The 23,482-nt window shown below is 44.0% G+C and overlaps 1 protein-coding gene across 1 annotated transcript in view; it reads left to right on the top strand.

The window, feature by feature from the left end:
- The window catches only part of pappa2 (pappalysin 2), a 125,654-nt gene that overhangs the window by 24,664 nt on the left and 77,508 nt on the right, over positions 1 to 23,482 (top strand). Inside the window, exons 9-12 of the mRNA XM_056293861.1 lie at positions 360 to 552; positions 5,482 to 5,615; positions 16,337 to 16,519; positions 19,472 to 19,790. Of these exons, the coding sequence (XP_056149836.1) occupies positions 360 to 552; positions 5,482 to 5,615; positions 16,337 to 16,519; positions 19,472 to 19,790 (829 nt within the window). The remainder of the gene's footprint in view (positions 1 to 359; positions 553 to 5,481; positions 5,616 to 16,336; positions 16,520 to 19,471; positions 19,791 to 23,482) is intronic.

The raw sequence follows: 23,482 nt of genomic DNA, 5'->3' as shown, positions 1-23,482 counted from the left end.
CACAATTCAAAAGTTTACCTACATTGTCATTGTAACCCACTCTTCTCTGTCTGCTGAGAGCAGAGCTAAAGCTCTCTGAAAATCCATTTTGCAAGTTTTTGTCAAAGTATTTGTCTTTTGTGTTCCAAATAATATACTATAAGAAAAGAACAGATATACCATGACTGATCATTTTGAAATGTTTGCCTAGGACAGACTAAGTTGGGTCCATTACACAGCCAGTTTTCTTCTTGCTTGCCTTTAGATGACAACCACATGAGCCATTTTAACTCCCATCCGCATTGCTAGCTCTCGAATGAAATGAACGCTAACATGTGAAGCTGATGCAGGCGATTAACTGTCCCTTCTCTCTCTTTCAGATGACAACTGCACTAACAATTTCACGCCTAACCAAGTAGCCCGGATGCATTGTTATATAGACCTGGTCTATCAGAATTGGCTGAAGGACCCCCAACCAGCCCCCATCCCTCTGCCCCCCATCGTGACTGGTCGGAGCTCTGATTCCGTCTCCATCTACTGGGTGCCACCTGTAAGGGGGTCACTCTACCAAAGGTAAAGTAGCAGGAGTTCATAGAAACTCAAATTAGATGCATTCTTTTTTGCTCACTTAAAAGGTTCAGTCTGCAACTAATATACACAGCGGCTGTCCGCCCCACTTCTGTCGTTGTTTTGGTCAGACATCGTAAAAGTTATTAGCTTTATTACTTCCAAATGAGAAAACCAGTCAATTCCTTTCAAAGCTTTCAGCTGTCTCGATTACTCAAGAGCACGATGACGTTGACTCGATTGTGAGATGTATCATATTTCTTGTTAGTAGAGCACTTGTGTTGTTGCAGTACTCCACATAGCCGTCAGGAGGATGACTGATATCGCTATAAACTAATGATTCATGCAAATTATTGAAAATGAAGAGCTCAAACAATAAAGCTGTCTGTCTCTGAAAGTTTTTAAGCAGAATTGATGCTATCACGGGTGCTGCCGTTGAAACTATTTTAACCACTGAGAGAAATTCCCCCGGATTGTTCATTATCCAAACCACTTATCCTTTACTCAGGGTCATGGGGATGCTGGAGCTTATCCCAGCAGTCATTAGGCAGCAGGTGGGGAGACATCCTGGATAGGCCGCCAGACCATCTCAGGGCTGACACACACGCACACACACGCACACACACACACACACACACACACACACACACACACACACACACACACACACACACACACACACACACACACACACACACACACACACACACACACACACACACACACACACACACATTCACACCTAGGGACAATTTAGTACGGTCAATTCACCTGACCTACATGTCTTTGGACTGTGGGAGGAAACGGGAGCACCCGGAGGAAACCCACGCAGACATGGGGAGAACATGCAAACTCCACACAGGACGACCCAGGACGATCCCCAAGGTTGGACTACCCCGGGTCTCGAACCCAGGACATTCTTGCTGTGAGGTGACCGCGTTAACCACTCTGTCACCCCCCGGATTGCTTCGTGTAAATTCTCTGACGTCACAGAGGCTCAGCACTCAAACAGTCGTAGCCTGTTCCTGTATTTTCAACCATTTTCCTGTGCGAAAGGACACTGTTAGTCTAATTCATACTCACTGCTTTCCGATTTGCTTTTGCTGAAGTTGTTTTCGGCTTGTGCGTTTTGTCTTTTCTGTATTGAAGAGGGACACTGATAAGTATTGCTCAGCAATGAGTTTATGTGATGGCATGCATCGCTCTTCCAGCAGAGTGGACGATGCCTCCTAGTGAAGTTATAACAGCCATACCAAAACACTCACGACTTCCTCATAAATGGTCAAATATGCCTGAAACTTGTCTTACAGGCTCTCAATATTAAAAGCTATCAGCTCAGCTTGGATTTATGTTACATTTCTATTCCTTTAAGAGACCATGAGATTCGTTGTTTCTAACGACTCTTGACAGATAACAGGGAAACATCATGATCATAGGAAAACATCATTTTTAGGAATGTCAGTTCATTTATTCCCAGTATTGGTGTACTGGATAATGTCCCCTGTCAAAGGAATTACATGTTCCACTGCCTGGGTGGGATCTAATCCCTTCAGAGCCTTCAGTCCTGGTGTCTCCTCTGACATCTCCTGTTTTCTCCTTCATCTTTTCCAGTGTCTCGATCAAAAGAATATAGTAAACAGAGTGAGAGCACTTTTGACCGTCAGAGAAATTGGGTCTTCCAACACTGCGGGTGTTAGTAGTTATCTTACTTCTTTCTAGCTATCCAGAAGTCCTAACAGAGACCTACAATAATTTCATGTCTCATTACGTTAGACGAGATCGAGGGCAACTCATTACTCATCTTATCACTTTCCATGGCATCTCGAGGATTCAGACACACCCGGTCATTGGTGCATATACTACCATTCATCCATCCATCCATCCACACTCTAAAACCATACTGCTCAACCTGCTGAAAGCATTAAATTATTGCTACTCAATTCTTGCTTAAGTCTCTGATGATAAATCTAATCTTGTGTGATATCTTGTGATATTAGTACAACTCGGACCTGTTGAGTAAGATTAATCTGTTGATAGATTTTGAGGTAGTGTAACTAAATTTAAGGTTTTGCATCTTGAGTAGTTGGTGTTAGAGAGTTCCTCAGACATGTTGTAGTTTGGCATTCATTGAGTCTGTCACAGTTAATAAGACCACTTTGAAGCACAACTCTGTTTGCTGGTGTGTTAGCTGAAGTAATTTTATTTGTGTTTCGTTGGAACTATTATTAGTATTGTCACACCTATTCCTTTGAATGCAATAGCATGGGGAAGTTCGCTCATGGGAAGCCTGCATTTACTCAGTGTGTGATTCACCATTGCTGCAAAATAAATGGAAAAGGCTCGCCATTGCCAGTAAACTGCATGATTTCATTTCCATAACAACCTATAATATGATATAAAAAGATGTTGCCATGGTTTAACCAAACACCTTTGCTCGTGTTTATAAGCACTGGCAGTGTGTGCTCACAAAAGACACAGACACCAACAAATTCAGTTACAATTACTTATAATCACTGACTTCTCGGCACTTAAATTATCCAGGTTTACAGCGCAGATGGTGCAAGGTAATCAGTTTCCTTAAACAATTTCAGTCAACTTTTTCAGGGGTTTTTAGAGTTTATGGTCAAATAAATATAATATTTTCATTCCACACTCTATCACCTCTAACACCTGACACTGGTGCTGTGCAGGTGTTGCACACCTCTGTTGTTCCCCATGACCTGTGATTGTACATGTATTTTAAAACTCCACTCAGTCCTCAAAGAGCAGCCTACTTCCTTTATTATTTTGTTGCGTAGCAACGAGTGCCTAAATTGAACCGCATCATGCTGGATCCTGTTCTGGCAAATCTTTTTTTTTTTAAACACCCCCCCCCCTTTTTTTCCCTCCCAATTGTACTTGGCCTATTACCCCACTCTTCCGAGCCGTCCCGGTTGCTGCTCCACCCCCTCTGCCAATCCAGGGAGGGTTTTAGACTACCACATGCCTCCTCTGATACATATGGAATCGCCAGCCGTTTCTTTTCACCTAACAGTGAGAAGTTTCACCAGGGGGACGTAGTGCGTGGGAGGATAACGCTATTCCCCCCCAGTTCCCCCTCCCCCCTGAACAGACGCCCTGACCGACCAGAGGAGGCGCTCGTGCAGCGACCAGGACACACATACCCACACCCGGCTTCCCACCCGCAGACACGGCCAACTGTGTTTGTAGGGACGCCCGACCAAGCTGGAGGTAACACGGGGATTTGAACCAGCAATCCCCGTGTTGGTAGGCAATTGAATAGACTGCTATGCTACCTGGACACTCCTGTTCTGGCAAATCCTTGATTTTTGGCTTTTGCATGGATCAAATGATCCAGCAGTTGCCATTGATCAATTACCAAGCCACTGTTCTGTTTTTGTCCTTTATCCTATTGATCCTATCTATCTACTTGTGCACCAATTTGATTCACAAAGTCAGTGTTGAGTGATTAGCCTTACAGCTTGAAAAAGTTCCAGGTGAAGCAGAAGGGAGGCATACCTTGACTAATGAGCAATCACATTTACTTCCTCCTACAAGAGCTTTGTACCTTACTTGAACAGTCAAGAAGAGCTCAGTCATGTCTAGATTGTATCATAACCCATAGATGTACTTTCACTACCACTGGTGGTGTGTCAGGGGTTGCTGATTGAGGGTGCATGCTTAACTCCATTACATAGTGATATAGTGCATGTCTGCTCAGTGGTAATTAACATCTAATATTCATATAATAATGTCGTCTGAGACTCTTGTTGGATGTTGTGTTGCTGTAAAGTCCCTTGAGGCAAATTTGTGATATTGGACTATACAAATAACCTTGACTTGACTTGACTCTCCCCACCTCCACAGTATCAATAGATTATTGTGTACTGCGCCCTAAGCAGTTGCTGATGCTACACGAATTGCTTTAAGTTATATTTAAATTAGATGAGGTCAGTGTTTTATGATTAACTAAACCCCAACCCCAAACTTGCGTGAAGCCTGAAATTTAATTGTGAAAAACAGGCGTACTGAACTAGACATCTGCAATTTGGGTGGCCATGGATGCCAGGTGATGGCGCTTTGTATAGAAAACAATAGATGGTGACATCACCTGACACCATCTAGTCAGTAACAGGTGGCCAGGTCCTTTTCACCATTAGTTGTCAGGTCTCACACAGATTTGGGGTTGGGGTTTAGTTTCTCTGTAATGATATAATTTTGGGGGGGCGTCTGAGTAGCGTGGCTATCTGTTCCATTGCCTACCAACACAGGGATCACCTGTTTGAATCCCCGGGTTACCTTCGGCTTGGTTGCATGCCCCTACAGACACAATTGGCCGTGTCTGCGGGTGAGAAGCTGGATGTGGGTATGTGTCCTGGTCGTGTCTGCGGGTGGGAAGCTGGATGTGGGTGTGTGTCCTGGTCGTGTCTGCGGGTGGGAAGCTGGATGTGGGCATGTGTCCTCGTCACTGCACTAGTGCCTCCTCTGGTCGGTTGGGGTGCCTGTTTGGGGTGGAGGTGTAACCTGGGGGAATAGTGTGATCCTCCCATGCGCTATGTCCCCCTGGTGAAACTCCTCACTGTCAGGTGAAAAGAAGTGGCTGGTGACTCCACATATATCGGAGGAGGCATGTGGTAGTCTGCAGCCCTCCCCGGATCGGCAAAGGGGGTGGAGCAGCAACCGAGATGGCTTGGAGGGCGGGATGAATGGCCGGGAACAATCGGGGAGAAAAAAGGGGGGGGAAATCCACCCCCCCCCCAAAAAAACCCCAAAAAACAAAATAAAAACCCCGTTTTGTGTGATCCGGGATTGTCAAAGTTCTATGGTTACCATGCATGTTGCTTTCAATTCTGGAAATTCTCAATTTATAAGTTAAGCACTGGTAGCAAGGGAAGACGTTTCAGTCACTCTGTATGTTTCCTCTTCTACTTGCAGCTCCAAGCTTCAAGGATCAGGTGTGAACTGTGGAGACTGTGAGAGAGATGGCGTGTTTCACCAGTATGCCCATGAGGCCACGTCCCCCCGTGCATGTGACACATCAGGGTACTGGACCCCGGAAGAGGCCATTGGTCAGTGAGACAAGCTGTGTGTGTCTGTGTGAGTGTGTGTGTGTGTGGGGGGGGTGCAGTGGATCAGTCTTCACATTTATCATGAATGGGTGGTGTAAAAGCACATCATGAGGATTTGTCATGGCCATAACCAGATGACCTATCCTGTGTGGGTATTTGATGGTACTATTTACTGTGTATATGTTTTTGATAAGGTTTTTAACTGTTTTGTTCTGCCTTTATTGTTGGTGTTTGCCTGAGATGAGCCCCAAGACAAATTTCCAGCCTCAGTTGGACAATATAGTTCTATTCTATTCTATTCATTTTCATAGCTCCCTTTTACACCTAGTGTTAGTGCTTTTAAACCCTAAGCGACCCCTGGTTTGTAGCGAAGTGCTTCATAACATAAGCAAAAAAAGGATGCAGACAAAGCATTGATGACCAACAGCAAAATGAAAATGTAGGGGAAATTGGAGCATGATTAAATAAGGCCATGTTTAGAGGAACAAAAAAAACCAAAACAAAACTAAAAGCTGCGTAGAATTATAAAAACACCTGAAGCTCAAAGGGCAATAAATAAAAGCAGGTTTTAGGTAGAGTTTTAGATCTTTCAACAGATTACACTGATCAAGATGTTTTGGGGATAGCCAACCCAACTGTTGCATGTGGTAATCAGCAATCCAAATCTAATTTGACAAAGGCAAAACAAATAAAATCCAGGTGTAAGTACACCAGTTCACAGTCAAATTCGACTCACCAAAACCGTTCTCAGGGGTGATTTTAGTTCTACTTTACCAAGTAAAATCACTGTAGGTAATCTACCTATTGCATATTAACACCATTTGAACTTGAAATGCACACTTGGCTATGATATGTCGTGCTATTGATTTGTGGTATTGTCCAGCTAATTTGTAATTTAATCCTTCTATTGCCTGTGTTACTATTTGCGATTTACTTGTTGCACATAAACACTCATTACACTTGACATGACATGCTTGCTTTGATATGATTACTTTTCTTTTTTTGTTTCTCCCTTTTTTTTTTCCTCCCAATTGTATCCGGGCAATTACTCCATTCTTCCGAGCTGTCCCGGTCGCTGCCCCACCCCCTCTGCCGATCCGGGGAGGGCTGCAGACCACCACATGCCTCCTCTGGTACATGTGGAGTCGCCAGCCGCTTCTTTTCACCTGACAGTGAGGAATTTCACCAGGGTGACATAGTGCGTCGGAGGATCACGCTATTCCCCCCCGTTCCCCTTGCCCCCCGAACAGGTGCCACGACCGACGAGAGGGGGCGCTGGTGCAGTGACCAGGACAAATGCCCACATCCGGCTTTCCACCTGCAGACACATCCAATTGTGTCTGTAGGGATGCCCGACCAAGCTGGAGGTAACACGGGGATTTGAACCAGCAATCCCTGTGTTGGTGGGCAATGGAATAGACCGCTACGCTACCCGGACGCCTAGATGATTACTATTTAGCACTCTATGATGCCTGTATTTTGACACTCAAATATAGTACCTGCTAATTATTGACACTCTTGTAATTCTTTTTGGCTAAAATCATCTGCTAAATGAAAAAACAAATCAATTGTAGACAGAAAAGCATACATGCAGTGTGTCTCCAATCCTCACACAACTAATTTGTGTCATGGAGCCAACGTACGAGAGATGGCAGCTCAGGTCACATATTGTGGTACAGATGATAGATTGGGTCGGGGCTTCTTGCATGCACTGCTCCGACACCTCTGGTGAAGATGTCTTCAGATGTGTACATGAACAGTGTGATTATTATTTTTTCTCCTCAATAGTATCTGGCCAATTAACCCACTCTTCCGAGCTGTTCCGGTCACTGCTCCACCCCTTCTGCCGATCCGGGGATGGCTGCAGACTACCACATGCCTCCTCTGATACACGTGGAGTCGCCAGCCGCTTCTTTTCACCTGACAGTGAGGAGTTTCACCAGGGGGACATAGTGCGTGGGAGGATCACGCTATTCCCCCCCAGTTCCCCCTTCAAACCGGGATCCCCATGTTGTTAGGCAATGGAATAGACCACCATACTACCCGGACGCCCGAATAGTGTGATTATTTAAGAGGAACACACATGCAGACACGTAGACACGTAGACACACACACTGTTTCGTCTAGTCTACAGGTGTGAGTCTGCCTCCTTGAGTCCTTCTGTCCATTTCAAAGAGCAGATCACCCCCCCCCCACACACACACACTTTTATCCTGTTTTAGGGGCATGCAAGGCTAAGGGCTCCTGGAAAAGGAAAAAGAAGAAAATCATTAAATTGTAATTGCCCTCAGTAAGCGAGCTTGCTCCCTCTCCCCCTCTCTCATCTTAGTCAGAGCGAGAACAAGGATAGCTTGGCAGCACAGCGGGGTAATACTGGAGGCTGTTCAAAAACAGAATAAAATAATAATAATAATAATAATAGTATTATTATTATTATTCATAATAATAATAATAATAATAATAATAATAATTTATCCCTCAGTGCATCAAAGAGCACATGTGGAGAAACCTTGCGCTATTTGAAATAACACATCACGAAAGAAAGAAACGAGAGCGTGAGGGAGAAAAAAAGAAAGAACAGCGGTTTAATACGACGCATACGAAACACAACAACCTCTCTCCATCTTTGCCGTGGAAACTATCCAAATATGTGGATATCCCCTGTTAGAATTTATGCTTTGAAAACAAGCAGAGTGGGGGTACGAGAGGGATTACTGCTTTCTCTCTTTTGGACCATAATGATGATAAAGAGTCAATTACAGTCTTACTCTAAACAGGGGGATCCACAGAGCTGAGGAGACAGCCAGTCTGCTGGCTTCTCTGGCTCCATTTCACTCTTTCCCACTTGTAAAGGCGATGATGCACAGGTCACTTTTTCAGCCAATGGACTGGGGACAATACCACTTTTTAGCTGGGATTAAATTTGGGAAATTGGACAAATTCAATGCGGATATCATAGATGGTGATAGAGACCAAAAGTATGCCGAAATACTGTGCACTGTAATTGCTGGCAAAATTGGCCATTTATGTCGGCTCAAAATATTGCCCATGTGCCATGGCCTCCACTGTTTTGAATTTGTTCTCAGGGTTAGGTTTACATGACTGGTAGTTCCCAAGATCTGTGTTTTCTTTGAGAGAAACCAGTCTAGTAAACACAACAGTACAAGTGTTAAATTAGGTTAGTGATGCATTAATGCCGTTCTAATATCTGTCCTTTTTTGTCATTTACTACTGCTGTTTCTATGACTACTGCTATCACTACTACCACCATTACTGCTACAACTACTACTAGTAGTAGAAGTAGTAGTTGTAGCATAACACTTACAAAAATAATTTATATACAACTATTGTAATACTTTGAAACAGAAAAATAAGCAAGTCAGTTTAAAATCTAGCAGCCTGTGTCATAGACCTGAGTGTTGTTAGTTTGGATTGTGTATTGGCAAGAATTTGGCAATAAGATTCATATCACATGGTCGCTGCACTAGCGCCTCCTCTGGTTGGTCAAGGTGCCTCTTGGGGGGGGGGGCTGGGGGAATAGCGTGATACTCCCATACACTACGTCCCCCTGGCGAAACTCCTCACTTTAAGGGAAGAAGAAGCAGCTGGCGACTCCACATGTATCGGAGGAGACGTGGTAGTCTGCAGCCCTCCCCGGACCGGCAGAGGGGGTGGAGCAGTGACCGGGATGGCTCGGAAGAGTGGGATAATTGGCCGGATACAATTGGGGGAGGGAAAGGGGGGGGGGATAAAAAAAAAGATTCATATCACGATACAAGAACCACGATTCAGTATATTTGATATATTGCGATATTACAAATACTGACATATATCGCGATATTTATTTTCAAAATTAAAAAAAAATGTAAAGAAAACGCCTCAACATGCATAAAATCAGAATAATCCGTTATAGCTAGTTTGACACTGGCAACGCCTGCTTCTGTTGTGGCTCTCTGCAGCCCTGTAACAATACTGCACCTGCCACTTAGTGGTTAGAGATGTAAACTACACAAGGAAGTAAAATAACCCATTCGTAAGTGGTGTCGCTGTCACTTCTCTTTGTATGTAAGCTTACGAATCAATGCAGGGTTTTCGGAATTCAATACGATATTGTGAAAGATATTACGATGCTCAAATCTATCAATATTTTTTTATACCCCTATTGTCAGTCCATATGCTGGAGCGGTAACATGCTCATTGGCAATCAAAATTTTCTCAGAATAGTCAAGAGACAGTCTCAGCTCTGCCTGATAATATCAATAAAATCATAGAGAGACAAACAGATGTAGAGACAATGACCAGAGTGGCGAGTAAATGGTTGAAAATGAGAGAGGCAAGAGAGGTGGAGAGGGTTTCATAAGGAGGAGGAGTAGGCTAAAGGTTAAACTAGCATGTTTATGATTGGTTGTAAATTCAAATCTGGAATGTGAATATGACTGAATTACACTCTCTCCCTGCCTCAAAAGTCAAGTCAATTTTATTTTTATAGCCCATTATCATAAATTACAAATTTGCCTCAGAGGGCTTTACAACAACATAGCATCCTGCCCTTGGACCCTCACATTGGATAAGGAAAAACTCCCTAAAAAAATCCTTTAACATGGAGAAAAAATAGGAAGAAACCTCAGGGAGAGCAACAGAGGTGGGATCTCCCAAGATGAACAGATGTGCAGTGGATGTTGTGGGAACACAATTTACAGAATATAGCATTGAAAGATGATATCAGAATTATAATGGAATTATAAGATATATGAAGCAGGCATGGGTGCAAGTCCATGAATACTGAGATGGTATCCAGCGCTTTACCTGTGCCCCCGTTCATACGGTTAGTCGTTGTGTCAGGAAGGGCATCCGACGTAAAATTTTGCCAAATCAGTAGGTGGATTGACAAGACCATACTAGATCGATCGAGGCCTGGGTTAACAATGGCTGCCATTGGTGCTGTGCTCTCACAGGGTACCGATGGAAACAATAAAATCCGCTGTGACCCCTGTAAAATGGAATAAACTAGAAGAAGATATATGAAGAATATGATGAGGAGGATGCCAAGCAGTGTCCAGATGCCACCGGAACAGCCTAGGATCTGAGCCATGCGACCACCATCACCATGTAGACCTGACAGGAGGACAGACTACACATGCACACAGAGGAGACTCACATCACACCATTTACACACATGGAAGAAGAGACAAGAAAAGACATTAGTCACACATCAGAGTGAGAGAAGGATATAAAATTGAAACGGGATAACAAAATTATACGGATGGATAAGCTATATAAAAAAATAATATGATGAGGGGTATGCCAAGCAGTGTCCAGGTGGCAACCACCGTCACCATGGAGACCTGGGAGGAGGACCGACTACGCGTGCACATGGGGAGGACTCACATCACCCTTTCACATACACAGTGAATAATAACAATAATTACAGTTAAGGTGCTCTTGGGCAAAGCAATCAGCGTTAAAAGTAAATTCACAGATGTGAATGTGGACAAAAAAAACAAACACCCAGTGAGAAAGAGGTTTCACTTTAGCTAACAATCAAAAGACTGCTTTGCAGGTGAATCCTTTTAAATCAATGATCCTGCACATCACTTAGATGCTAACAAAACTTTTTAATACTTTATGTTGCTGGCCATTCCTGGCAACGTGTATCTAAAGCAATTTCTAATCTGCAATTGTACAAATCATTAGCATTTTTGTAGTTGCTCATTTTAATGGTTATCGTCAGGTTGGACTTTCCATGGGGAAAATGATAGGGCTCATTTTATGTTGTCATTGCAAACAGCCAGACAGGGAAGATGAAGGCAGGTAGGGAGGACAACTCTGTAGGAAGTGAAGTTGTTGCTATTACGGCGATATGGCAGACCACCAATAGATACAACATCATTAGTTAAAACCCCAGGTTCACCCAAGTTTTGTTTTTTAGTTTAGGGACTGTGCAATGGTAACATCATTGCTTTCTACTGGATCTCCCAGATTTTGAGTGCTCAAACACCAATGTATCACTATGTGATCACCTTATTCAACCTAGAAATCTGTGAATATGAGTTTAAATTCACCCTTACACTCCATAAGGGTTCAATGATGTTCAGACTTTCCGACTGAGGGGTGTCCGGGTAGAGTAGCAGTCTATTCTGTTGCCTACCAACGCGGATATCGCCGGCTTGAATCCCTGTGTTACCTCCGGCTTGGTCGGGCATCCCTACAGACACAATTGGCCGTGTCTGCGGTTGGGAAGCCGGATGTGGGTACGTGTCCTGGTCACAGCACTAGCACCTCCTCTTGTTGGTCAGGGTGCCTATTCGGGGGGGAGGAGGAACTGGGGGGAATAGTGTGATCCTCCCACGTGCTATGTCCCCCTGGTGAAACTCCTCATTGTCAGGTGAAAAAAAGTGGCTGGCGACTCCACATGTATCGTAGGAAGCATGTGATAGTCTACAGCCCTCTCCGGATCGACAGAAGGGGAGAACATCAACCGGGACAGTTTGGAACATAGGGTAATTGGCCAAGTACAATTGGGGAAAAAAAGGGGGAACCCCCCCCCCCAAATAAAAGACTTTCTGACTTGTTAGGGGTTTGTAAAAGCTCTATTAATCAACACTTTGATTTTTGTGTTTCTATTTGCAGGCATTAGTGGGCAACTAACAGAATGTCACAGAGGCCAAGTGCCCCAAAAGTTGATGCATTGGTCATGAGAACTGCAGAATTATTTGTTTAATGTAGCAAAGGTAACATTATGGCAAAGTTATAAAAAGCTATTAACAGGGGCGCCGCCCCGGTGGCTCACCTGGTAGAGCGCGTACCACATAAGGCTGAGTGCTTACCGCAGCGGCCTGGGTTTGAATCCAGCCCGGGCCCTTTGCTGCATGTCATTCCCTCTCTCTCCCCCCTGCCTTTCCTGTTTGTCTCTACTGTCACTGTCAAATCAAGGCAGAAAATGCCAGAAAAAAAAAGAAGCTGTTAAAATGCAGAGGAATTGCTATGACAAACAAGTACATTCCTTGCAAGAGATGCAGATGTCCCATAATGACTAAACATCACCAAAGTACCGCATATCTCAAAACTAACCGTAATTGTGACAGTAATAAGAAATCACAACAGTTGACAAAGCTATAATTTAGAAAACCCATTATCTTTCGAGGCCACACATTGGGATGCGTGACATGTTGTGAGGAGCACAAAAGCCTTGGACTTCTTAGCGATGGAAAACAGCAATACGGTGGGATGAGTCATCTCTTACCCTCTTTGCTTGATCAAAACAGGTTTATGTTTGGACGAAGCCAAAGGATGCCCTCAACCCACAACGCCTATTGCCAACTGTTAAACATAGTGGCGGATCTGTAATGGTATGGGCAACCATTTCGTGAGAGTCGTTAAGTCCAATGATTGCTATGTCTGGTCGTGTAATGGCCGAGGAACCTGAGGCCATATTAGCAAACCAGGTGCAGCCAGTGGTGGAAACATTGCTCCCCTCATAATGTTTCCATATTCTAAGAAAATAATGCCCCCTCACGATGTGCCGAGCAAATTTGAGAGTAGTTTCATCAACGCCAGGATTAAAAACCAAACCTCCACCCCACCACTGGACCTTTACTGGAAGCTGTGAAATGGGTTCTTTCATCTGTCAAAAGATGTACAGGTTTTCCCCTCTCCTGAAGAGTGCTGCAGCATCTCACAACACACAACGCAGGGCTTTTCTAACACTATTTAACACTTTTCTGATCAGGACTGAAGGAGGTCTGAAGGGAAACGGGGGGGCTAATCGCTTGTTATTAGGTTGCTTGGTGCTTGGTATTCTTATGCTTTTGGGTTTATCGGTTTGTTTATTGAAGCTGTTTTTTTCTTCTTCAAAAGGTTGAATTCCTTTACAAATGCCAAAGAATAAAGAAATCAGAATGAATAAAGATAGAAAGAGAGAGATGGAGAGAGAGACAGAGCGAGAGAGAGAGAGCAAGAGAGAGAGAGAGAGAGAGAGAGAGAGAGAGAGAGAGAGAGAGAGAGAGAGAGAGGGCTGAAAGCAGGAGGGATTAGCTAGTCAGATCTTACTATCCTCAAGGAGTCATTGTCCACATCTGATGCACAGATTAATGTGAGAGTGGCCATACACACACACACACACACACACACATGTGCACTCCTGCGTGCACACAGGTACACATACAGACACATTTACACCTGGACTTGCGTGGTGGAGACAACATTCCTCTGTGTATCCTGCCTCTTTGTTGCATTTGACCAACTGAGTTTAACAGCTTGGCTTGGCACGTCTCTGTTTACCTTGTACAAATCCCCATATGTGGAAACACACGCACAAACACACAGGGTGCAAACGGCAGATGGATGGTTCTTCAGAGCCAGCCAAAAAGCCATAGGACTATGAGTGTGTGTGTGTGTGTGTGTGCCTCTCTCTCTCTCTGTGTCTCTGTCTCTGTCTCTGTCTCTGTCTCTCTCTCTCTCTCTCTCTCTCTCTCTCTCTCTCTCTCTCTCTATGTGGGTGTAAGGAAAGGGAAAGTGTGTCTATTCTCTTTTTAGAAACTGTTTTGTTTTTCAGAGTGTATAAAGTTCTCCCTACTTTCTTTCTCTCCTGTCTTACTCCCTTTTTATCTTTTTTTCCCCTTTTGTTTGTCTGTCTGTCTCCTCCAGCAGCCGAAAAAAATGCAAAGAATTTTGAAAGAAAGAGTCGTTTCTTTATCATTTCATACTTATAGTCCCACCGTGTAAGTTGCTTTGCCCGTTTTGCATTACTTTTACTTTTATTACTTGTTAGTCCGCGTCTGTGAATTGTAACTGCACCACAGTTTGACCGCATTTTGACCACATTACCCAAGTGCTGCCGCCTTTAATGATGTCAGCTATTAAGCAGTAGTGGCATGTAAAATAAAGTTGTAACATCAGGCCAATGTCAAGAACGGTCAACACGGATGATAAATTTTCTCCCGTGCAAGTGGAATACATTTTCTTTGAAAGGAAAGGCCAAAAAAATTTCTTTGAAAAACACGAGATGCAGAGAAGGTCTTGAAGGCAGGTGCCTTTTGCCATGTCCTTATTATCTGTAACACATATTTACAAGTGTATTTTTTTTATTTACCCTTTATTTTGGAAAGGCAAACATGCTGTTATTCAGCAACATCCTGCTTCTCAAGCCGTGCCACTAAGCTCACTAATACCTTGAGCCTTTACATTTCAACCAGTTTTTCACTGTTGATCATAAAGTAACTCCACAGAAACAAACGGTGATTAACGGCCCTATTTAATGCAGCATGCCCACAGATAGAAGAATATTGCTCATTCAATCATCATACACAGGTTTTCTTTTATTTGGGGGGGGGGTTCCCTCTTTGTCACCCTAATTGTATCCGGCCAATGACCCTACTCTTCTGAGCCGCCCCGGTCGCTGCTCCACCCCCTCTGCCGATCCGGGGAGGGCTGCAGACTACCACATGCCTCCTCTGATACATGCAGATTTGCCAGCCGCTTCTTTTCACCTGACAGTGAGGCGTTTCGCCAGGGGTATGTGGCGCGTGGGAGGATCACACTATTCCCCACCAGTTCTCCCTCCCCCTGAACAGGCGCCCCGACAGACCAGAGGAGGCACTAGTACGGCGACCAGGACACATACCCACATCCTGCTTCCCACCTGCAGACACTGCCAATTGTGTCTGTAGGGATGCTCGACCAAGTCGGACGTAACACGGGGATTCGAACCAGCAATCCCCGTGTTGGTAGGCAACGGAATAGACCGCTATACTACCCAGACACCCCTCTGCACAGGTTTTCTAAAGAAAATCTGCCCCAGAATTCAAGCCAACTGCCCACTTGTCACCCTACAGTTTAAACCTTTGCTGCAGCATTTCAGTTATGACTAGAGTAGCAGGCTGTGTATATGGCAAGCTATTTTAAATTTTAAATATAGTTTAGCTTTAGCTCACAGCTTTTAGTTTACCCTGTTCCCAGTATGTGTGTGCACTTGTATAGGCGTGTGTAAATATCTGCAAAACCATCCAAAATCATGGGGCGATCCTACCAACACGGGGATTGCCGGTTCGAATCTCCATATTGCCTCCGGCTTGGTCGGTTGTCTGTACAGACACAATTGGCTGTGTCTGCGGGTGGGAAGCCGGATGTGGGTATGTGTCCTGGTTGCTGTGCTAGCGCCTCCTCTGGTCAGTCGGGGTGCCTGTTCGGGGGTAGAGGGAACTGGGGGGAATAGCAGGATCCTCCCATGCGCTACGTCACCCTGGTGAAATTCGTCACTGTCAGGTGATAAGAAGCAGCTGGTGACGCCACGTGTATCGGAGGATGCATGTGGTAGTCTGCAGCCCTCCCGAGATCAGCACAGGCGGTGGAGCAGTGACCGGGACGACTTGAAAGAATGGGGTTATTGGCTGCATTTAACTGGGGAGAAAAGGGTGAAAAATAAAATCTAGGTTAATGTGTGTGTGTGTGTGTGTGTGTGCGCGTGCATGCGTGTATATATGTGTATATGACATGGAAATATTTATATGGTAAGCTATTCTTAAGTCAAAATATAACTTCCTTTACAACTTTTAGCTCACAACTTCTAGTTGACCCTGTTTCCATTGTGTTCTTGTACAGATGTGCAGAAATATCTCCAAACCATCTAAAAAACATACTTTGATTACAAACACCAGGCTAACATAAGTTTGTGTGTGCGTGTGTGTTTCCCCTCGTGTGCATATGCTTCTTTTCATCTTCAGGGCCACCTGATGTGGAACAACCTTGTGAGCCCAGTCTGCAGGCCTGGAGTCCCGAGCTCAGCCTCTATGATACGAACGTTACATCTCCGTGCCCTGAAATTGAAGGTTGCACCCTCACCCTGCAATTCCTCCATCCTGTCGTACCAAGTACACTCACTCTCTGGGTCACCTACATATCTGCAAGTGAGTATTGTCAAAAACCTCCAAAATGCTACTCTCCAAATGTATGTTATTTGGTTCTTGTGGAACTACGTTTCTGTTGACCGATAACAGCAAACAATAACTAACTGACTTTTTGCAATCTGGGAGATCTTGGAGCTGCTGTAGCTTATTAATTTAGCTGGATAACTCTCTCACATACATACTTATACACGGATCAGCCAAAATATTAAAACCACTGGCAGGTAAGTGAATAACTCTGATTATTTTGTTACAATGGCACCTGTCAATGGGTGAGATACATTAGGCAGCAAGTGAACAGTCAGTTCTTGAAGTTGATGGGTATCCGGGTGGCGTGGCGGTCTATTCCGTTGCCTACCAACACGAGGATCACTGGTTCGAATCCCCATGTTACCTCTGGCTTGGTCGGGCTATCCTACAGACACAATTGGTTGTGTCTGCGGATGGGAAGCCAGATGTGGGTATTTGTCCTTGTCGCTGCACGAGCGTCTCCTCTGGTCATTTGGGGCACCTGTTTGGGGGGGAGGGGGAACTGGGGGGAATAGCATGATTCTCCCACGCCCTACGTACCCCTGGTGAAACTCCTCAGTGTCAGGTGAAAATAAGTGGCTAGCCACTCCACATGTATCGGAGGAGGCATGTGGTAGTCTGCAGCCCTCCCCGGATCGGCAGAGGGGGTGGAGCAGCGACCAGGACAGTTTGGAAAATAGGGTAATTGGCCAAGTACAATTGGGGAGAAAAAGGGGGAAAATCCCCCCCCCCCAAAAAAAGAAGGTTCTTGAAGTTGATGCGTTGGAAGCCAAAAAAAAAAAAAGGGCATGCATAAGGATCTGAGCGACTTTGACAAGGGCCAAGTTGTGATCACTACTTGATTGGGTCAGAGTATCTCCAAAATGGCAGGTTTTATGGTGTGTTCCCGGTATGCAGTGGTCAGTACCTACCCAAAGTGGTCTAAGGAAGAACAGGGTCATTGGCACCCAATGCTCATTGATGCGAATGGGTAGCGAAGGCTAGCCCGTCTGGTCCAATCCCACAGAAGCGCTACTGTAGCTGAAATTGCTTAAAAAGTTAATGCTGGCTATGATAGACAGGTGTCAGAACACACAGTGCATCGCAGCTTGCTGTTTTTGGGCTCTGTAGCCACAGACAGGTCAGAGTGCCCATAATGACCCCTGTCCAACGCCAAAATTGCCTACAATGGGTACGTGAGCATCAGAACTGGACCATGGAGCAGTGGAAGAAGGTGACCTGGTCTGATAATCACATTTTCTTTTATATCATGTGGATGACCAGGTGCGTGTGCGTCATTTACTTGGGGGAGTGATGGTAACAGGATGCACTATGGGAAGAAGGCAAGCCAGCGGAGGCAGTGTGATGCTCTGGGCAATGTTCTGCTGGGAAATCTTGGGTCCTGGCATTCATGTGGATGTTACATTGACACGTACCACCTACCTAAACATTGTTGCAGACCGGGTACACCCCATCATGGTAATGGTATTCCCTGATGGCAGTGGCCTCTTTCGCTGTAAAAATTGTTCAGGAATTGTTTGAGGAACATGACAGAGTTCAAGGTGTTGCCTTGGCCTCCAAATTCCCCAGATCTCAGTCTGATTGAGCATCTGTGGGATGTGCTGGAAAAACAACCCCGATCCATGAAGGCCCCATTTCGCAACTTACAGGACTTAAAGGATCTGCTGCTAATGTCTTGGGGCCAGATAGAAGAGGACACCTTCAGAAGTCTTGTGGAGTCCATTCCTCGACGAGTCAGAGTTGTTTTGACTGCATGAGGGGGACCTGCACAATATTAGGCAGGGGTTTTAATGTTTTGGCTGATCATTGTAGGTGTAAGGCTTTGAGTCTGTCATTTTGTTTAAGGTGCAGTATGTATAGCTATATACAGTGCACAAAAACATTAACATGAGATGGTCATCTAAAGACTACTGTAGAGGGAAACTTGTTTGATCAGTCAACTTTCTTACTCCCTTTCTCTATATTCCGGAAAGCCCTGAAGTGTATGGTCCCAAATAGAGGTTCTCAACTTGAGGGCTGGGACTTCCTTAGGTCACTTTGTGAGGTTTAATGATGCAACATTTCACAAAATGGTCCAAATGAAGTATTCAAATACAAACTTGATCACACAAACGAAATGAGCAATTAAATCAATGAATTGCACCATAAAAGAAGTGTCAGTCAATTGTGTTTTTGTAGACATGCAGCTTTATGACATTTACACATGTATAATATTTATATTTACTTAGACAGTCTACTCAGTCATATCAAGTTCAAAGTCTTTATTTGTCACATGTGCAAAATAACTGAGTTATTCTGAACAATGAAAGGATCGTGCTGAAGGGTCAGATCAGAGACATATGCAAAAATAAGTAATAACATTAATAATAAATGGGCATGGATAGAAGATAAAAGTACTTATTACTTATTTACAAAGATCATTAATTTACAGTGCTTACAAGGCTAAAATGGTTCTCATTCTCAGTGCAAAATATCTCATATGCCATGAAGAGCTCTGTGTTTGTGAGCTTTCATGACGATCCAGCATGAAAACCCACAATGCCTTGACATGATGAAGTACCACTGATCTAATGTGTAGGTATGATAATTGTGTACCCACAGTATATCCAAAGAAAAGTCCCATCATGTACAATAACATTCATTTTGTGGAGTTGGTTCTGCCTGAAGAGGTTTATGTAAATTAAAAATTCCCACTCACAAATTAGTAATATTGCCATTAATGCCTTGATACTCGGTACTTGGTATTGTTTAGACCCTTTGTGTAGTAAAATATTTTGCACTTTGAAAAAAAAAAGTCCACCGTATATGTGCTAAAATGAACGGGAGTAAGACCCAAACATTTTGAACTCTTTACCATTCATATTGATGTTAGTAAACATATCCACAAATAACATGTCATTATCTCTCTTACTGTTTCTGTCTCAGGCAATCCAGCCATAGCCAGCATAGAGCTGATAAAGGAGTCTGGGGAGCGCGTTAACCTCGGACCACAGCACGTCTTCTGTGACATGCCTCTGACCCTACGCCTTGACACCAAAAGTGATGCCATCTCCACAGTTAAACTTGCCACCTTCGACGAGAAGATGGAGATTGATGCTGCTATGCTGTCCTCAGGCCCTGGTAGCTCTCTCTGCTCTGCCTGCCGACCTCTGGTTTACCGAATCCTCCGAAAACCACCTTTTGTCGACAAGGACAAACGGGAGATGCCCCCTCCCACACAAACCCAGCTGACATTCACTGACAGGTAGGTTCTGAGTTGAGTACTCTGTGTTTTAATGGATGATGATGATAATAATAATAATAATTATTATTATTATTATTATTATCATTTTACAACTTGGATCTTATTTTTGTAGTTTTGCCATTGTGCATATCGGTTATGATGTCATTTTATTAACTGGCTTCATTTTGGAGATTAAGGATATGAGATCACCACTGGACAAAGACTTACAACGTTCTCATACGGGGCCACTAAACACAAGCATTTGAAATAGGTCCAGTTCAATCCATTTATCTAAGCTACATATTTGGGAGTGAAAAGGAAAGTGCATGTTAAAAGTTATTACATAAAATAGCCAATATTATCAATTGTTGATCAAATTGTTGAGCTTCTTTCTGGTTCAACTTGCAGGAATGGCCATCTTACTTACTGTAGGTAGGTAGTAGTACTCATCAAGTAACTACCTGACCAGAACAACTGAGAAGTCATATACAATGAGAAACCATGTGCACCGTCTAACTGGGGTAATTTGAGTCATTTTTGGTGTTGTTGATGAAAGGACAGGGGTGTCCAGCGGTGATCCCATGTCAAAAATCTCCAAAAGGAAGTCAGTAAATAAAAGGACATCACAATGTGATTTTAAAAAACTACAAAAATAAGGCCCAGGTTGTATACATTCAAAATTATCTTTTAAATTTCTCCATCTGTTGGATCATTCTAGTGACAGCAAGTGCATTGGTGCATTATAAAGACACTTGCATGTACTGATGACACATTCAGGCATAGCAACATCTCATATACGGTGAAAGGGGCTTACAAAGATCAGACATATATATCAATAAACATAATGTATAGGCCATGTTAAAGTGACAAAAAGAAAAGCTAAATTACAATTGAATGAATGTTATTTACAGGACAAAAGTCAGCTGAGTAGCATGAACGATAGGAGACTTGGATAACATGATAAATAGATTATTATTAAAGTATTTCAGCTCATAACATTGCATGTGCCATAGTATGAACCTTACCTTCAAGAGCTATAAATTAGGGTTATTATCATTTAACTGCTACTCGGTTTGTTAGATCGTTGAAAAGGCCAGGCTCTGTGTAAAGGGTGAGCTGCTTATTAAGTCTGTGACACGTTCCAAAAATTGTACGCGGAATGGACAAAACATTAGAAACACATTATTTCTATGAAATAGACAAGCAGATAAACCCAAGTAAAAGCCCTTATCACTTCTAAGAATGTCAGGCTTATTGGCTTCACCTATTAAATCCACTTCACTCTGATGGTGGGGGCGGGGGGTGGGGGGTTTAGATAAGAGAGAAGAGACAGTTTAATGGACCCTCAGTCTTTGAGGCATTTATAATTAATTAAAACACTGATTTTACAAAGGGAGCGGGAACTCTGTATTTTGAGAGTTTACTTAACACTTTAGTGCTGCAAATTTTGCTAAAAATATTTTACCTAGTGCATTTTTACATTGCTACCGATCGGTTCCACCAACTTTCTCTGTCGTGCGCAAGCCCCCCCGAGGTCACTTTCACACGTCCTAATCGGATTCAGCGTCCAGTGGGAGCCATTTGGATTAATGCTACCTCTCAGGGTGTACAGCTGTACAGTTAAAATTTGTCTAACCATTGCTCGCTCGCGTTAATTGGCAGCTGTTTATCCCAAATAAGCTAAAGTATTCTCTATGGCGGCGTGAATTCACATTTGCAGCGGCCTCAGCTAGTATCGTGTGGGAAGATGGCAGCTCGAACTTACGTTTGCGGTGGCCTCACCCAGTACCATCCATGCAGTGTCTTTGTCCACGTCTGCGTCTAAGTTTGTGTCTTTGTTTGATGGCTGGGAGAGCTTGGTCTGCTTTGTCCCAGGGACCACGGTCCTGCCTGTAGCTGCGCCTTAAGAGGAAACCCCGAGGGCAGTCTGACAGGACACGGAAGCAGGAAAGGTTAAGCTAATTGCTAGCCCATGCAGACCGGCAGTTCCGATAACACCAAGGGCGATCTGGTGGCAGCCTCGCCTAGCTTTGACTGTGTTTTTGGTGTCATCATGTGGAGTGTGGGGAGGTATGTCGAAGGTCTGCTGCGTCTGGTGGGCCCAGGGACCATGGCCCTGCCTGGAGCTGTGCCCAAGGAGGAAACCCCGAGGGCGGTCTGACAAGATGCATAAGCGGGACAGATTAAGCTAACTGCTAGCCCATGCAGACCGGCAGTTCCGACAGTCATCATGGCATTCGCTCTCTTGGACAGTGAAATAAATAATTTTTTTTGGATATGTTGGATATTTGTTTTTGTAGTTTTTTTTTTTTGTAGTTTGGATATATGTGTTCTTGTCTTTGTGTTGCACTGCTGTGGGTTGGGGGAAACGATATTTCGTTTCATTTCATGTACTCAGGTGCATGGAATGAAATGACAAATAAATGTTCCTAATTCCTAAATTAAGACAAAGGACGGGAGTGAGTTTACCTTCTCAGTTCTCAAGTCCAACCATCTTAGGTTTCCCTTATTACTTCAAACCCCAATGCGTGTTGAAGGATGCTCTCATTCCATGCATGAAGCAAAGAGAAGCCTTGTCTGTGGGATGTTGCCCACAGGGTGTAATGGGAATTGACAGGTGTGTTTTCTCAGTATCAAAACCAGTTTAAAACACCCTGTAATCCACCACAGGAAAATTCAGTGGTAAGTTGCTCTCTCAGGTGTAGCTGAATATTTACAACCGCAACGGCTGCCAGCCTCGGGTGCATGCAGATTGCAAACACACAAACACTCACTGAAAAGTCAGACCTCAACGGCTCCGGGAGAAAAAAAAAATCACGATCAAAGTGTTATTTATGGCTTTCATGGAATTTGTGTGTGTGTGTGTGTGTGTGTGTGTGTGTGTGTGTGTGTGTGTGTGTGTGTGTGTGTGTGTAGCCATAACCCTGTAATCCACAGTTATCAGTCACTCTCAAGTGTTCAGATCTGGTCCTGTTTGAGAAGCCCAGAACCCAAATGTTTTCAGCATGGGGCTGCCGAGCCATGGCTACTGATCCAAGATTGTTTCAACAACCGTAAACTCAGTCAAAAAGCTCTCTGAAATTTTAGGACGAAGTTGAATCAGTTTGTTCCCTGTCCTGTCTTGTGGAAAAAGGGGTCGTTCATTCGACTATTCAAACTTCAACCGTGACGCCATAAGCATCAATGCTGTTGACTCCTTGTAAACTTCTTTAACCTCCAGCCCTCATAAGAATATTCAAAATTATTCTCATTTATCTTTTCCGCTCTTGCTGTGGCACAATGTTGACAGAAGTTTGATATAGCAACAGCCTAACGCTCTTTGAGGTAATCGGGACGATTTCAGATTTTTGGGGGGCATTTTGGATTTGTGAAAAGCTGTGGCCGTGTTACAGAACAGGGCAGCGGGGCAGATGTTAGGTGGACACAGCTTCAGAAACAGTTTATTTTTCAAGGAACACATCTCGTAAGTTACACAAGCTGTGTCTAAGTGCAAAAAGATGTAAGAACCACGGGGAATTGAGTTATGTGGGGATGAGGAGGGCAAAAAGAGGTTGATGCCAGGAGAAGGGGAAGAGAAAGAAGCGCGTTTGAGAATGAGAGTTCGGAAGAGGGGAGGACGAGGGAGTCGTGCAGGCTGGCGGAAGAAATGGAGAGAAGACGAGAAGGTGAAAGAGAGCGAGAGAAAGGGAGTGAGAGGCATAAAAAATTAGTGT

This window comes from Lampris incognitus, chromosome 14 (assembly GCF_029633865.1).
Source record: "Lampris incognitus isolate fLamInc1 chromosome 14, fLamInc1.hap2, whole genome shotgun sequence".
NCBI classification, from domain to species: Eukaryota; Metazoa; Chordata; class Actinopteri; order Lampriformes; family Lampridae; genus Lampris; species Lampris incognitus.
This window is presented reverse-complemented; position numbering and strand designations above follow the sequence as displayed.